Source organism: Silurus aristotelis, assembly GCF_946808225.1.
Source record: "Silurus aristotelis genome assembly, chromosome: 16".
NCBI lineage: Eukaryota > Metazoa > Chordata > Actinopteri > Siluriformes > Siluridae > Silurus > Silurus aristotelis.
In genome coordinates, this window is record NC_139589.1 from 22397085 (window position 1) to 22413668 (window position 16584).

Genomic DNA, 16584 nt, shown 5'->3' on the forward strand with positions numbered 1-16584 from the left:
CCCCAGGCATTCACTTCTGCCTTTCCAAAAGTGATAGGAGGGAAAACATCAACACCGTACACGCATTCCAAAAGAAATGCCGGAAATCTGTCACGCTCAGGCAAATCTGTTTGACGTGGATATGCATCAGGAGCCCGGTGTGCTTCTGGACAGCACCGGTACCAGTTCGTACCATCCGCAAATCATACAAACAACTATTCTGTATTGTAGTAAAGCAAAGCTAGTTATAAAAACAGCCCGAATCTTATCTTTAAGGAATATGCCGCTATATTTCCAATCTAATCCCGATCTCTTGTATATTATATATATATTCCATATGGGAAGTGATAGCAGTGATGATGATGTTAAACTTATGATCAGAAGGTCATAAGTTCGAGTCTCACCACAACGAAGCTGGACCCTTGAGCAAAGCCCTCAACCCTCAACCGTTCAGTTTTCAGTTCAGACTAATTTTGTAACACACCAACAGATGGCAGCACAAGACTGCACGCACCGTCACAGGGAGCACCGAAATGCCAAAAGACTTCGTCCTGTGTACATGGGGAGCTCTGCAACTGGTGCTATTCTGACCAAGTGTGCACCCCGTCACCGAGTTCTCCTCACAGGTGAGTTTCTCATCGCGAACAATAGCAGAAGCCGCTTGACACGCCTCGAATTGAAGACTTTCAGGATACATTCCAGAAGTGGCAGAAGGTGATGGTGTGGAAGGTGTAGAAGGTGTTGGAGGTCTATGAATAAATTGAAATACAAATTTGAAACGCACTAAAAGAGTCATTGAACTATGGATTTGAAGGTCATGAGTTTAAATCCCAGCCACACCAAGCTGCCATGCCTGGGCCACTGAGTAAAGCCCATTAACCCGATAACTGTTCAGTTGTATGAATAAGTAAAAATATAAGTCGCTCTGGTTAAGGGCATCTGCCAAATGCTGTAATTGTAGTGTTTTTATTTAAAAAGATACTAGATAAAAAGTGAGCAAAAAAAAAATCCGCCTTTCAGATGGTTTTTAAAAAAAATTTTATCCCAGTTATATCACGTATTCGCAGATTCGACAAGTGCCCCATCCCATGAGATTTTCATGTAGAATATTCCCTTGAACCTTCCGACTGACAAGAGTTGTCAAAAGAAAAATTGTTCTTAATGACATGGAGGGTGAGGTTCGAGAGAGCAGAGGGAATCCTCGGCAAATCCTACACATATTAGATAGTGAATCGAAGACCTCGGCGCTCATTATAGCGAAAGAGAAGAAGTGACGTCTCGGCTTGTCGGTGTGACTGACAGCTACACAAAGCTTCTGTGTTCTCTCTCTGTGGAGATTTATTCTCTGCACACTAAAGTTCATCTCAATGAGTCGCTGTGTTACAACAGCAAGAGCCTGGCAGAGCCTGATACCGACAATGACACTGCTTCAGCGTCCGTCAGTCCGTCCGTCACCCACCTGAGCATCACAAGAGCCGTGTGCTGGTGTATTGTCCTTCTATGGCTGGTCATAGGGCTGTAGGGTTTCCCTGAGCTTCACCAAGCCTTTGCTATAGTTATAGACGTTCTGGGACGCAAAAAAGACCTGGTGTAAGAAATAAATTAATGGTTCATCCCACTTTGAGTAATTTCAAGTCGGGTTCACAAAATTAGGTGTAACGGTACACGCATTCGTACATAACCATTATAGTACAGGGCTTTCGGGTTCGGTGCACACGTGTGCCGTGTTTAGTCACTGTACCCGAAAATAAACCGAACCGTGACTTAAAAACCGAGGCACGTGCCGAACCGTGAATTTTGTGTACCGCTACAACCCCGAATAAAAATAAATAAATACAAATAAACGGATAAAATGTCAACATTGCTTTCATTAATAATTCAAACTTGCCTTCGTTCATCAAATCCACTTCCACTACACTTATACAGGAAGACTTACAATTATTCCATACAACTGAAATAGTGAGGGTTAAGGGCCGTTTCTCAAGAGCTCTGCTATAGAATTTTAGTAGTGCTGGCATTTGCCTTCATGACCTTTTGATCAGAAGTCCAACCACTGAGCTACCACTTCCCTAACATTGTGTTAGGACCTTAACATGAACTTTATATGACCTTCCTGTAACTATAACTGCCTGAGTAGTGCAGATTACGGACAGGGGCTTAGAACACATAAGATTTAATAGATACTTTTAATAAACATACGCAGACACAGAGTGGACAATCATAGATAGATAGATAGATAGATAGATAGATAGATAGATAGATAGATAGATAGATAGATAGATAGATAGATAGATAGATAGATAGATAGATAGATAGATAGATAGATAGATAGATAGATAGATAGATAGATAGATAGATAGATAGATAGATAGATAGATAGATAGACATTGTAGACAGACAGACACAGATAGATAAACAGATAGACATTGTACACACACACACACACAGACAGACAGACAGACAGACAGACAGACAGACAGACAGACAGACAGACAGACAGACAGACAGACAGACAGACAGACAGACAGACAGATAGATAGATAGATAGATAGATAGATAGATAGATAGATAGAAACAGAATAAAATGTCATCAGTTGATTAGACCGGGTCATGGACAACTCTCCAGACTCCAGCTTCAGTGAGCTCACGTGTGTTTACTGCGCTGTGATTTTATGGAGGTTGTTAAAAAGTCGCTGCTGCGTATCGAAGCCTGTGGTGACCTTTTTACATTCATAAATCACGATGTTTCTGCTTCGAGTCCCAGGCTTCCACTGCTTGCTCAAGTCATATACACGTTCTAATTTCCGATAGAATCAGGATGCATTTATTGCAAAAGACTTAAATGCAAACTTGCAAATCATTCCAGGTGAGGGAGAATCTGTTAATGTCTGTCATGGTCGTAAATGTGAACCGCAAAATTTTAAAATGACCCGAGGCGATTCTTTAGAAAAGTTTAGCTCAGTTTGTGAATTAATAGAACCCATATGAATGGCAGATTTGCTCTTTCGATTTGGGTGTTTCGAGATACAAGCGCGCATCCTTCATGACATCTTCTAGAACAGTCCATCATAATCTACAGAGAGCTTTGGTATGACCAAAAAAACAATTCAATATACACCGTATGGACAAACGTTTGTGGACACCTGACCACTAGATTGGTGTGTGGGAAGACTTTCCACTAGATTTCGGAGTGTGCTTGTGGAGATTTGTTCATCTACAAGGAATTAGTAAAGGGAGGTGAGGAGGCCGAATGTGTTCAACAGGGTTGAAGATCAGAGTTCTATTGCAGGAGATCTTCCACTCTATTCCATGTAACGCATATCTTTATGGATCTGGTTTTGTAGATCGAGGCATTGTCATAGAACAGGTTTAGGTCTCCTAGTTGAAGTGAAGGGAAAATTTCATGGGAACAATTTGGGAAAGAACCACATATGGCCTGAAGAAAAATCAGGTGTTCCAATACTTCTTGTACACATAGTAACTCCAACTCCAGCATTATTGAGCATGCTACTTCATATTTAATCATTTTAACCCCGGCCTTTTTTTTTTTCCAAAGGAATTGTGGAGTTAAGGAATTTCCAGTTCCATAAACAGTAGCAGCAGAACAAAACAAAACAAAACAAAACAAATGAACGCAAGGAACAACGAAACCGCTTTCACTCTTGTACACATGCACGTGTGCAGAAACTCGTGTTGCGATTGTTGTGTGGGGGGGAAAAAAAGAAATATTCCGAAAGTATTCCTCTTTCCACATTGTTTCACAAAAGATCCTTGGCAGGATATCGCATTCCACAAGCAGAAGCGCTGGATTTTTTGTTTTGTTTTGTTTTGTGTTGACAAAGCCAAGCTTTCTCCAGAGCATCCGCCTTCCACTGGGACTCCACCCCGCCCCAACCCCATCACACACACACACACACACACACACACACACACACACACACACACACACACTCACTCATTCCCTTATCAACAGCAATCTAAGATGCCACGCCACACCACACACACACACACACACACACACACACACACACACACACACACACAATGCATGAGATTAATTCTTGAATTTCAACATCACTTCACTGTAAATGACGTCAATTCCAAACATTTCAGGTTACGAAATTTCCAGACACTTCGTCAGGTTGGTGTTTTTTTTAACCCTAAGTTCACACTGGCAAGCACACAAAGAAATTGTTGTCACACTGATTCGTGCGTTGGGGTTTAACTATTAATGTTATACAGCTACTACATTTTCTGGACAGTGCATACTGTACAATCAGAGAGGTCACGTCACAACTGCAAGTGACAAAAAGTAACAATCCAATCCAATAGTGACTCTGTGTGAACATAAGATCCAGCCACAAAAGGGTAAGGGGTCAACAAGACAATGTTTCCTGGAAGCCAATTCATATCCTGGAATTATTATTTTTTTTTTGTGTGGGAATAAAAAGGAATTGCCCAGAGAACATCCAGAACTAGAAGAGTCAAAGTAACCGGGGAGGTGGTTGCTAAGTGGTTAAGGTCTTGGCCTTTGCTTCAGAAGGTTATAAGTTCAAATCCCAGACACATTCCTGGGCCAATAAGTAAGGTTTTCTTTGCTTTTCTTTCTTTCTATTTTTTTTTTTTTTCAGAAAAGCTAGCCAGCTAACCCTGATGAGCAATTACATTCGTAAACTGAATATTCAGAGTTACAGATTGGACGAACAACTACGTCTGTAAGTTATATGACCAATGTTGATTTGATGTCACTTCCTGGACTCTGGCATTGAAGGAGCTTTTGTCTTGTTTTTTTGTTTTGTTTGTTTTTGAGCGAACATTTACATTCTGAAAGCATACTTCTCAAACTGTACATTCAGCGTTACAGATTGGACAAAGATTACGTCTGTATGTTGAATGATCTAAATACATCAGAGCGTCCATGTTGATTTGATGCCACTTCCTAGACTTATTTTTTCCTTTTTTTTTTTTTTTTGGGTGTTCTAAATCAGCGTTATACGTCATGATGTATTGCAAGTTTCAAAAGCGTTCCCTGCATACGATGATTCAGGAGTGCATTAATTATGTTGGTGGTGTTCCTCAAGGATCGATGTTCGACTGCGAGCCATTTCAATAGAAATTTTGCTAGGCGTACTTTTTTCCTAGAACTTAATGAATAGCAGTAAAAGGTTTGAACAGCCCATTAATCCCACGTTTTCAGCTGAACGCTGATGATCGGGACCTACCTGCGACATCTGAGGCCTGAAGTTAATCTGCTTCAGGTCTACAGATCCGGGTGACAAATTGTGCAGCATTTGACACAAGAGCACCCCGTCTCGGAGCGCCTGGGCCAGGTCAAAGACGACAGCCGAAGGCCAAACCACCCGGTGATTCGGGGGCAAGACCTTGCAGTCGATGAGCCACCGGGCACACTGTCTCCACTCCTCCATCGCAACGAAGAACCGAAGAACTAAGCTCAGTAAGGATCACACGGCAGTCTGGCCGAAGGGGGCCACTGCCCTTCACAACGAAACACGTATCACAACGTCCCAAATGTTACCACGGTTCTGGATCGAAGTCCATACAGGACAAAAAGGTGATCAGGAACAATTCAGATGTTCTCCTGATCTCTCATTCCTTTTATAGTCCAGATCTCAATCGCGATCTCTCAATAGACTCCAAGGCTCGATCTGGAAATGGCTGTCATTCCCAAATCAGTTTAGTTTCCTCTTCTTCATCATCATCATCATAACATGAAGTGCAGGGAAGGTCTGAAGAAGCTCCTGGGGATCCGGAAGAAGAGCTTTCTGTGGAACACACCAAATTTTTTTAGTACAAAATCTGCTTACTGGATAGCAGGCATCTGGGGAAAGGTTTTAATAATCATATAGCATGTCCAAGAAGCGTAAGAAGGAGAGAAGTAACAGCAGAAAAAGCTGAAACCATCTTGTGTGTGTGTGTGTGTGTGTGTGTGTTTGCAGTCTTTCCTCACCAGCACAAGGAAACAAGTTAACACTAATGCTCACAAAGCTTTCTTCTCCAGCTCCTTCAAAGTAATTCTGTTGCCAATTTCTTCTTCTTTTCTTCCCTCTTTCTTTCTTCTTTTCTTTCTTTCTTTCTTTCCTGTAGTTCTTCAGTGTGTATCCCCGGCTCTCCGCGCCACGCTAACCCCGACCTTACACATCCGAGACCGGGGAAGAGAAGCTCCTTACGTCCGCTCCACTCACTGGGGAGGAATAAACCGCTGCTCCGCGCTGCTGAACGGATTTTCAACACCTCGGGGTCCGTACGGTTTTCTTCTTTCTCTCCTCCTGTATACTGTATATGTTTCCTTCTCTTTTCTTTTCTTTGCCCCGCGCTTCAGTCCTCCTCTGTTCGCTTTTTCTGCTGTTGTGATTTTTCTGACTCCCGCTCCGAGCCGCGAGCGCGCGCGCGTCCCCGAGCTCTCTTAGACACACACACACACACACTCCCTCTCTCTCTCTCCCTCTCTCTCTCTCTCTCTCTCTCTCACACTCACACACACACTAAACCATAGAGAGAGAGAAAAATACCGGGGCCAGAGAGTGAACGCGCGAGAGAAACGTGTGCGCGCGTGCATGTACGCGCGCTCGCGAGAAAGAGGAGAATGTGAGTGCAGCTGGTTTCCGCGCGAGACCGCGCTCGCGCTTGCGCTCATTAACGTGCAGGTTCTGAGAAGTTTTTCTTTTTTTTTCTTTTTTTTATTCCGCACAAAATAACTCAACAAACACACACACACACACACACACACACACACACACACACACACACGCTAAGCTAATAAAAATAATAATAATTATAAAACAATGTATTTGTTGTTGATTATTATTATTATTATTATTGTTGTTGTTGTTGTTATAATTGTAATAGTAATAAGCTTTTAAAATGTATATATTTTTCAAGGGAAACAAAGGTTTCTTCTGGGTATTCTAGTTTTCTCCCCAATTAAAATTCATGCGTTTTTTTAAATTGCCCATAGTGTGTGTGTGTGTGTGTGTGTGTGTGTGTGTGTGTGTGTGTGTGTGTGTGTGTGTGTGTGTGTGTGTGCTTGAGCATGGTGATAAGTTAGCACCCCATACAATGGTTGTGTCCTTCCCCCATGTGCAATGAGTTCCTTGGGGTAGATAGTAGACACATAGGCTGGATGGATGAATGGATAAATGGATGGGTAGAGAAATTAATTGAGGGATGGATGGAGAGATGGATGGATGGATGGATGGATGGATGGATGGATGGATGGATGGATGGATAAATGGATACATGAATGGTTGGCTGGTGGATGAATGGATGGATGGATGGATGGATGGATGGATGGATACATGAATGGTTGGCTGGATGGATGGATGGATGGATGGATGGATGGATGGATGGATGGATGGATGGATGGATGGCTGGATGGCTGGATACATGAATGGATGGCTGGATGGATGGATGTTATTTTGGCACATTGAACACATTAAAGGGTTTGAACAGCCCATAAATCCTTGACGCTAAAATTGTCTGTAGTATGTGAATAAATGGCTGTGTGAGTGTGTGATTGTGCCTTGTGATGATTTGGCAACCCATCCATGATGTCCTCCACCATGTGCCCTGGGAGAGGTTCTAGGCACTTGTGCTAAAAGGATGGATGGATAGATGGATGGGTGGATGGACAGATAAACGGATGACAAGATGTAACTTTCAGGGCATCAGCTTTATCCTGTGTCTCAGTCTTGCCTCAGTGTGTGACACACAATTCAGTGTAGTTTTGTCTTCTTGATTATGTTGTGCAGTGTGCTGTATCTTATCTAAGTACTTATCCACATGACTCTCCAAGATCCCATGACAAATCCACAACTTCTTCTTCTTCTTTCGACTTTTCCCATTAGGTGTCTCTACAGTGGACCATCGGTCTCCATACCCCTCTGTTCTTTAAATCTGCCTCTTATAAACCAACTACCTGCATGTCTTCCCTCACCACATCCATAAACCTCCTTCTTGGTCTTCTTTTCCTCCTTCCTGATGGCTCCATCAACAGCATTCTCATACTGATGTACCCCCATGTCCCTCCTCTGCACATGACAAAGACTTAGAAGGCCTCTTTAACATTAACACGTTCATATCGTTACAGTGAAACAAATCAGATCCGACCACTATCAGACATATTTTTAATATTGGATTTTCATAAGTCTATTTGCCCGGGAATGTGAGCTAAATGGGTTTAATCTAAAGCTCAAACTCATAAACATGCAGGCCTACGGGCTAAATCATTAGAATATACACCCTGAACTGTAATGGTCATTTCAATAAGAGCAGAAAACAACGCTGTTAGTTTACAAAGACATGTTTTCCTGACAAAATTGAGTTCTCTGCATATTGTGGTATTTTTTATTGTTGGATTGTTTTCATAAAATGCGCCTTTGCTGCCATCTTAAGGTCATAAGTATAATTACACCTGCAGGACTTTAATAGGTTTTACATGAAAAAACAAAACCCTTCTGTATTTCATCAAAGCATTTATATGACATCATAATAATGATGTGCTGTTGAGGGATTTTCCCAAATGACACAGGGGTTTGATGCTTTTTTTCAAAATAAATAATAAAAGAAAAACATATTTCACGCAAAAATGGTTTTGGGTGATTTTGATTAATAATATCAATTATAATTTGTTAATTATAATATTAATTACATCATATATTATGATGTGTAGGAGATGTGTTGGTGTGAGTAAAGTGAAATAAGTAGAGTGGAGTAAAAAATCTCCAGTTCTGTGAAGCAGTTTGGTGGAGAACAACATATGGCTGAAAAAGTCTTGTGTCCCAATACGTTTGAGTATATAGTGTAGAAAAATAAATGAAAGGAACCCTGGAAGGAGCAGGTCCAAGTTCCCTAAAGGATCCTAAAGTTGAAATTAGTAGCAGAGACAGAGACATATAACAATGTTTGTGCTGTGATTGTGCTTTTTTTTTGGGTTGGTCAGCACTGGGGTAATGAATGATTTTAAGAATTATTCAGCATGAAACATGAGAAATTTCAGAGGGGGAAAAATGCTGACTATAGAAAAACAAAAAAAGTGATGAGGATGATGAAATTCCTGGTAAATTGGTAAATAATGTGGCTCAAAGTTTACAAAATATAGCCATTTTTCCCCGTTCATGAAATGTAGACTATAGAAAAGAAAAAGCAGATGATCCGTGTTTAGCAGACGCAAAACCAGGCGACCATTTGATCCTCCAATTACAAACATGACCTCAGAAGTAAAGCAGAAAGGCTTCACTTGGTCGACCTTTTGCAGGAAAGATTTACACACAAGAGTCATGTTCAATCAGATCGGACGGACCGCCCCCCTGCAGGGTGGAGCTGCTTTGCTCCAGTAATAATCTGGTTTATTTCGAATGAGCAATAGCTTTCTGCTTCCAACATGATGAGCTGTCACCAAAGCTGGGCAACTGATCCATCACCGCTGGGCTTGTTTCTTCTACAGACACCCCGAAAAAATGGTCATGTGACTTAGAGAGCAAGTTTCTAGAATGTCATTTCCAGTCTTAATGCACTTTATAATAGTAAATTACTGCATACAGCTTTAAAAAGTGGACAATTTATAGAAATCTATCTATCTATCTATCTATCTATCTATCTATCTATCTATCTATCTATCTATCTATCTATCTATCTATCTATCTATCTATCTATCTATCTATCTATCTATCTATCTGTCTGTCTGTCTGTCTGAGTCTTTTTCTTTAGTTATCTATCTATCTATCTATCTATCTATCTATCTATCTATCTATCTATCTATCTATCTATCTATCTATCTATCTGTCTGTCTGTCTGTCTGTCTGAGTCTTTTTCTTTAGTTATCTATCTATCTATCTATCTATCTATCTATCTATCTATCTATCTATCTATCTATCTATCTATCTATCTATCTATCTATCTATCTATCTATCTATCTATCTGTCTGTCTGTCTGTCTGTCTGTCTGAGTCTTTTTCTTTAGTTATCTATCTATCTATCTATCTATCTATCTATCTATCTATCTATCTATCTATCTATCTATCTATCTATCTGTCTGTCTGTCTGTCTGTCTGTCTGTCTGTCTGTCTGTCTGTCTGTCTGTCTATCTATCTATCTATCTATCTATCTATCTATCTATCTATCTATCTATCTATCTATCTATCTATCTATCTATCTATCTGTCTGTCTGTCTGTCTGCCTGTCTGAGTCTTTTTCTTTAGTTATCTATCTATCTATCTATCTATCTATCTATCTATCTATCTATCTATCTATCTATCTATCTATCTATCTATCTATCTGTCTGTCTGTCTGTCTGTCTGTCTGTCTGTCTGTCTGTCTGTCTGTCTGTCTGTCTGTATGCCTGTCTGAGTCTTTTTCTTTAGTTACCTACATCTATCTATCTATCTATCTATCTATCTATCTATCTATCTATCTATCTATCTATCTATCTGTCTGTCTGTCTGTCTGTCTGTCTGTCTGTCTGTCTGTCTGTCTGTCTATCTGTCTATCTATCTATCTATCTATCTATCTATCTATCTATCTATCTATCTATCTATCTATCTATCTATCTATCTATCTATCTATCTATCTATCTGTTTATCTGTCGGTCTGAATGTTTCTTTAGTTACCTACAATGTCTATCTATCTATCTATCTATCTATCTATCTATCTATCTATCTATCTATCTATCTGTCTGTCTGTCTGTCTGTCTGTCTGTCTGTCTGTCTGTCTGTCTGTCTGTCTGTCTGTCTGTCTGAGTCTTTTTCTTTAGTTACCTACAACATTTATCTATCTATCTATCTATCTATCTATCTATCTATCTATCTATCTATCTATCTATCTATCTATCTATCTATCTATCTATCTATCTATCTATCTATCTATCATGTATATCTCTCTATCATGTCTGTCTGTCTGTCTATATGTCTATAGATCAAAGATTTGTCGCCATCAAGTGGTCACTTTACATGCCTACATTAAATTTTTTTACACTTTACATCAGGGGTGCACACACTTTTTCAGCATGCGAAAAGGATGGGGATGGAATATGAGGTAGGTCAAATGATCTATCTCAAAGTTCTGCCCATCATGCATTTTCTTGTATCATCATATACTCAATGCTGCCCCTTCTATACAGACAAAAATATTTGTACGTCCTTTTTTTGTTGTCTTTGTATGTTTCCTCATCCTCCAGTCCATGTGGTTTTTCGAGTTTCATCTTTGTTCTCTGGACACTTCCTAAAAATAACTGGTTCTGTTAAATTACTAAGGGTCTGCAAGTGTGTGTGTGTGTGTGTGTGTGTGTGTGTGTGTGTGTGTGTGTGTGTGTGTGTGTGTGTGTGTGTGTGTGTGTGTGGCTTAAATCCCCAACCACTGTCCACTCAACCACTATGTATATAACAATACCTATGAATGAAAAAAAGTGAAAGGTGCTTTATACCTGTTATACAGGTGCATCTCAATAAACACCTACGAAACACCACTAAACACATGCAAAAGTTTCCTGAGCTTTTAAATGATGTCTCAGTCTGGTTCAGGCTCCACAATGATAAAGGGGAAGACTGCTGACTTGACAGTTTTCCAGAAGACAATCATTGACACTCTGCACATGGAGGGTGAGACACAAAAGGTCATCGCTAAAGAAGCTGCTGTTCACAGAATGCTGTATCCAAACACATAAATGGAAAGTTGGCTGGAGGGAAAAAATGTGGTAGAAAAAGGTGAAACGAAGTCGTTTTATTTGGAAATATTTTTGTTTATTTTGGTTTATTTGGAAATTAAGGTCCCAAAGTCTGGAAGAAGAAGAGGAGAGGCACAGAATCCAAGCTGCTTGAGGTCCAGTGTAAAGTTTGCACAGTTAGTGGTGGTTTGGGGGGGGTCATGTCACCTGCTGGTGTTGGTTCACTGTGTTTTATCAGGTCCAAGGTCAGCACAGCCGTCTACCAGAAAGTTTTCGAGCACTTCATGCTTCCCTCTGCTGACCAGCTTTATGGAGATGCTGATTTAATTTTACAGCAGGATTTGGCTCCTGCCCACACTGGCAAAAGCACCAAAAGTTGGTTAAATGACCATGGTGTTGGTGTAATTGTCTGGCCAGCAAACTCACCAGACCTGAACCCCATAGAGAATCTCTGTGGTTATTGTCAAAAGGAAAATGAGAAACAAGAGACCAAAAGATGTAGATGAGCTGAAAGTCACTGTCAAAGAAACCTGGGCTTCCATCCCACCTCAACAGCGCCACAGTCTGATCACCTCCATCCCACAGTCTGATCACCTCCATCCCACAGTCTGATCACTTCCATCCCACAGTCTGATCACCTCCATCCCACAGTCTGATCACTTCCATCCCAGTCTGATCACCTCCATCCCAGTTTGATCACCTCCATCCCACAGTCTGATCACCTCCATCCCACAGTCTGATCACCTCCATCCCACAGTTTGATCACCTCCATCCCACAGTTTGATCACCTCCATCCCACAGTCTGATCACCTCCATCCCACAGTCTGATCACCTCCATCCCACAGTTTGATCACCTCCATCCCACGCCGAATTGAGGCAGTAATCATATTACATATTATATAAATTATATATTTTATATACACATACAGTAAATGAACATTCTTTCCAGAAGGCCAACAATTCATTAAAAATGATTGTTTTTATTGGTCTTATGAAGTATTCTAATTTAGTGAGCCAAAATCATCAAAATGAAAAGAAATAAACACTTCAAAATATATCAGTCTGTGTGTGATAAATCAATATAATATACCAGTTTCACTTTTTGTATTGAATTACTAAAATAAATCAACTTTTTAAATGATATTCTAATTTATTGAGGTGCACTTGTATGTGCTTCTTTCCTATGTGATGTTAGGAAGCTGTGGTCAAAGCACAGGGTCAACCATGATACAGCGCCCCCTGGAGCACAAAGGGTTAAGGGCCTTGCTCAGGGGCCCCAAGACTGGCAGCTAGCGATACGATTATATTCGATATATAAATTAGGTTATAAAAAGATAATGGTAATAATGTTATATATTTTTAAATTCTTTATACAAAATATTTCCTACGATCCTTAAAAAAAAAAAAAAAAAAAAAGAAACAATTAACTGTATTTGAAGATCTTCTTCTTCTTCTTCTTTCGGCTGCTCCCATTAGGGGTCGCCACAGCGGATCATCCGTCTCCATACCACCCTGTCCTCTATATCTGCCTCTTTTACACCAACTACCTGCATGTCTTCCCTCACCACATCCATGAACCTCCTCCTTGGCCTTCCTCTTTTCCTCCTACCTGGTGGCTCCATCTTCAGCATTTTTTTACCAATATAATTCATGTCCCTTCTCTGCACATGTCCAAACCATCTCAATCTCGCCTCCCTCACCTTGTCACCAAAACATCCTACATGTGCTGTCCCTCTAATAAACTCATTTCTAATCTTGTCCATCCTCGTCACTCCCAACGAAAACCTCAACATCTTCAGCTCTGCTACCTCCAGCTCCACCTCCTGTCTTTTACTCAATGCCACTGTCTCTAATCCATACAACATCGCAGGTCTCACCACAGTCCTATAAACTTTCCCTTTCATTCTTGCAGATACTCTTCTATCACAAATCACTCCTGTCACTCTTCTCCACCCACTCCACCCTGCCTGCACTCTTTTCTTTACTTCCCTAACACACTCTCCATTACTTTGCACTGTTGACCCCAGGTACCTGAACCTGAACCTTCTTCACCTCTTCTCCCTGCAACCGCATCACTCCACTGCCCACCCTCTCATTCACACACATGTACTCTGTCTTACTCCTACTGACTTTCATTCCCCTTCTCTCCAGCGCATATCTCCACCTCTCCAGGCTCTTCTCAACCTGCTCTCTACTCTCACCACAAATCACAATATCATCTGCAAACATCATAGTCCAGGGAGACTCCTGTCTGACCTCGTCCGTCAACCTGTCCATCACCACTGCAAACAGGAAAGGGCTCAGGGCCGATCCTTGATGCAGTCCAACCTTCACCCTGAACCAGTCTGTCGTACCTACTGCACACTTTACTGCCGTCACACTGTCCTCATACATGTCCTGCACCACCCTCAAATACTTCTCTGACACACCTGACTTCCTCATACAATACCACAACTCCTCTCTCGGCACCCTGTCGTACGCTTTCTCTAAATCCACAAATACACAATGCAGCTCCTTCTGTCCTTCTCTATACTTCTCCATCAACATCCTCAAAGCAAATAAGGCATCTGTGGTGCTCTTCCTCGGCATGAAACCATACTGTTGCTCACAGATGGTCACCTCTTCTCTCAGCCTGGCTTCCACTACTCTTTCCCATAACTTCATGGTGTGACTGATCAACTTAATTCCCCTGTAGTTACTGCAGGTCTGCACATCTCACTTATGCTTAAAGATCGGTACCAGCACACTCCTTCTCCATTCCTCAGGCATCCTCTCCCCTTCCAGAATCCTGTTAAACAATCTGGTTAAAAACTCCACTGCCATCTCTCCTAAACATCTCCACGCTTCTACCGGTATGTCATCTGGTCCAACCGACTTTCCATTCTTCATCCTCTTAATCGCTGCTCTCACTTCCTCCTTACTAATCCTATCTACATCCTGCTTCACCAACTCCACATCCTCCAACCTTCTCTCTTTCTGATTTTCCTCATTCATCAGCTGCTCAAAATACTCCCTCCATCTTCTCAACACACTCTCCTCATTAGTCAACACATTTCCCTCTCCATCCTTTATTGCTCTAACTTGCAGTACATCCTTCCCAGCTCGGTCCCTCTGCTTGGCCAATCGGTATAAATCCTTTTCTCCTTCCTTAGTGTCCAACCTCTTATACAGTTCCTCATATGCCTTTTCCTTGGCTTTCGCCACATCCCTTTTAACCTGCTGCCGCATCTCCTTGTACTCCTGCCTACTTTTCTCATCACTCTGTCGATCCCACTTCTGTTTTGCCAATCTCTTTCCCCTAATGCTCTCCTGCACTTCCTCATTCCACCACCACGTCTCCTTGTCTTGCTTTCTATTTCCAGATGTCACACCAAGTACTTTTCTAGCTGCCTCCCTCATCACTCCTGCAGTAGTTGCCCAATCATCCGGCACCTCTTCACCACCACCAAGCCCCTGTCTGACCTCTTCCCTGAACCTCACACTACACTCTTCCTCCTTCAGTTTTCACCATCTTATTCTTCTTTCAAACCTTACTTTCCTCCTCTTCTTCTTCGCCTCCAAAACCATCCTACAGACCACCATCCGATGCTGTCTAGCTACACTGTCCCCCGCCAACACCTTACAGTCTCCAATCTCCTTCAGGTTGCATCTCCTACACAGAAGATAATCCACCTGTGTGCACCTTCCTCCACTCTTATACGTCACCCTATGATCCTCCTTCTTCCTAAAATACGTGTTCACCACTGCCATTTCCATCCTTTTAGCTAAATCTACCACCATCTGCCCTTCCACATTCCTCTCCTTAAAACCATACCTACCCATCACCTCCTCATCACCTCTGTTCCCTTCACCTACATGCCCATTAAAGTCTGCCCCAATCACCAATCGTTCTTTCCTAGGTACACCATCTACCACTTCATCTAATTCACTCCAGAATCTTTCTTTCTCCTCCATCTCACAGCCAACTTGTGGAGCATAGGCACTGATGACATTTATCATCATCCCTTCAACTTCCACCTTCACGATCATCACCCTATCAGAAACTCTCTTCACCTCCACTACACACTTACTGTACGCTTCCTTCAGAATCACCGCTACACCATTTCTCTTCCCATCCACACCATGATAAAACAGTTTAAACCCACCTCCAATGTTCCTGGCCTTACTCCCTTTCCACTTGGTCTCCTGAACACACAACACATCTACCTTTCTCCTCTCCATCATATCAGCTATCTCTCTCCCCTTACCCGTCATAGTACCAACATTTAAAGTACCAACCCGAACCTCTACTCTCCTACACTGCTCCTTTTCCTGCCGTCTCTGTAGACGCCTTCCTCCTCTCCTTCTCCTCCTTCGGCCAACAGTAGCCCAATTTCCACCGGTACCCTGTCGGCTAACGATACCTGTGGCGGTCGTTGTTAACCCGGGCCTCGACCGATCCGGTATGAAATTCTCATTTGTGATCCGCATATTTGATTTGGCACATGTTTTACGCTGGATGCCCTTCCTAACGCAACCCTCCCCATTTACCCGGGCTTGGGACCGGCACTAAGAGTACACTGGCTTGTGCCCCCCTAATGGCTGGGTTAATTAACTGTATTTGAAGATCAATTTAGAAATTTGGGTTTAAAAAAAAAAAAAAAAAAAAAGACAGAATAATAGAGTGATAAATAAATGAAACTTCACGCTGCGTTCTCTCGATTATTCTCGGCTGAATTGAGTTCAACTGCAACTGATGTTGTTATCCATAAACTACTCTTATTAACATTCATAACAAAGTAATAAGGAAGCCTTAGTATTTTTCCATCATTTATTTTATGAAAAACAAAATTGAACTGGCAAAGAAGAGATTCCAGGTAGGCGATTACATCATACGTTAGCGTGTGCGTGCCCAACCCCGAAATCTGACCCCCCACAACCCCCCAGTCC

The 16584-nt window shown here is 41.7% G+C and overlaps 1 protein-coding gene across 8 annotated transcripts in view; it reads right to left on the minus strand.

Annotated features, from left to right (window-relative positions):
- vav2 (vav 2 guanine nucleotide exchange factor) overlaps positions 1–6625 on the minus strand; it is a 155546-nt gene extending 148921 nt beyond the window's left edge. For all 8 annotated transcript variants that reach the window (XM_083564052.1, XM_083564051.1, XM_083564049.1 and 5 more), the window contains exons 1-2: positions 5948–6625; positions 5202–5762 (exon numbers count right to left, since the gene is read on the minus strand). In XM_083564052.1, the coding sequence (XP_083420178.1) occupies positions 5202–5405 (204 nt within the window). In that variant the 5' untranslated portion in view covers positions 5406–5762; positions 5948–6625. The remainder of the gene's footprint in view (positions 1–5201; positions 5763–5947) is intronic.
- Between the last annotated feature and the right edge of the window lie 9959 nt (positions 6626–16584).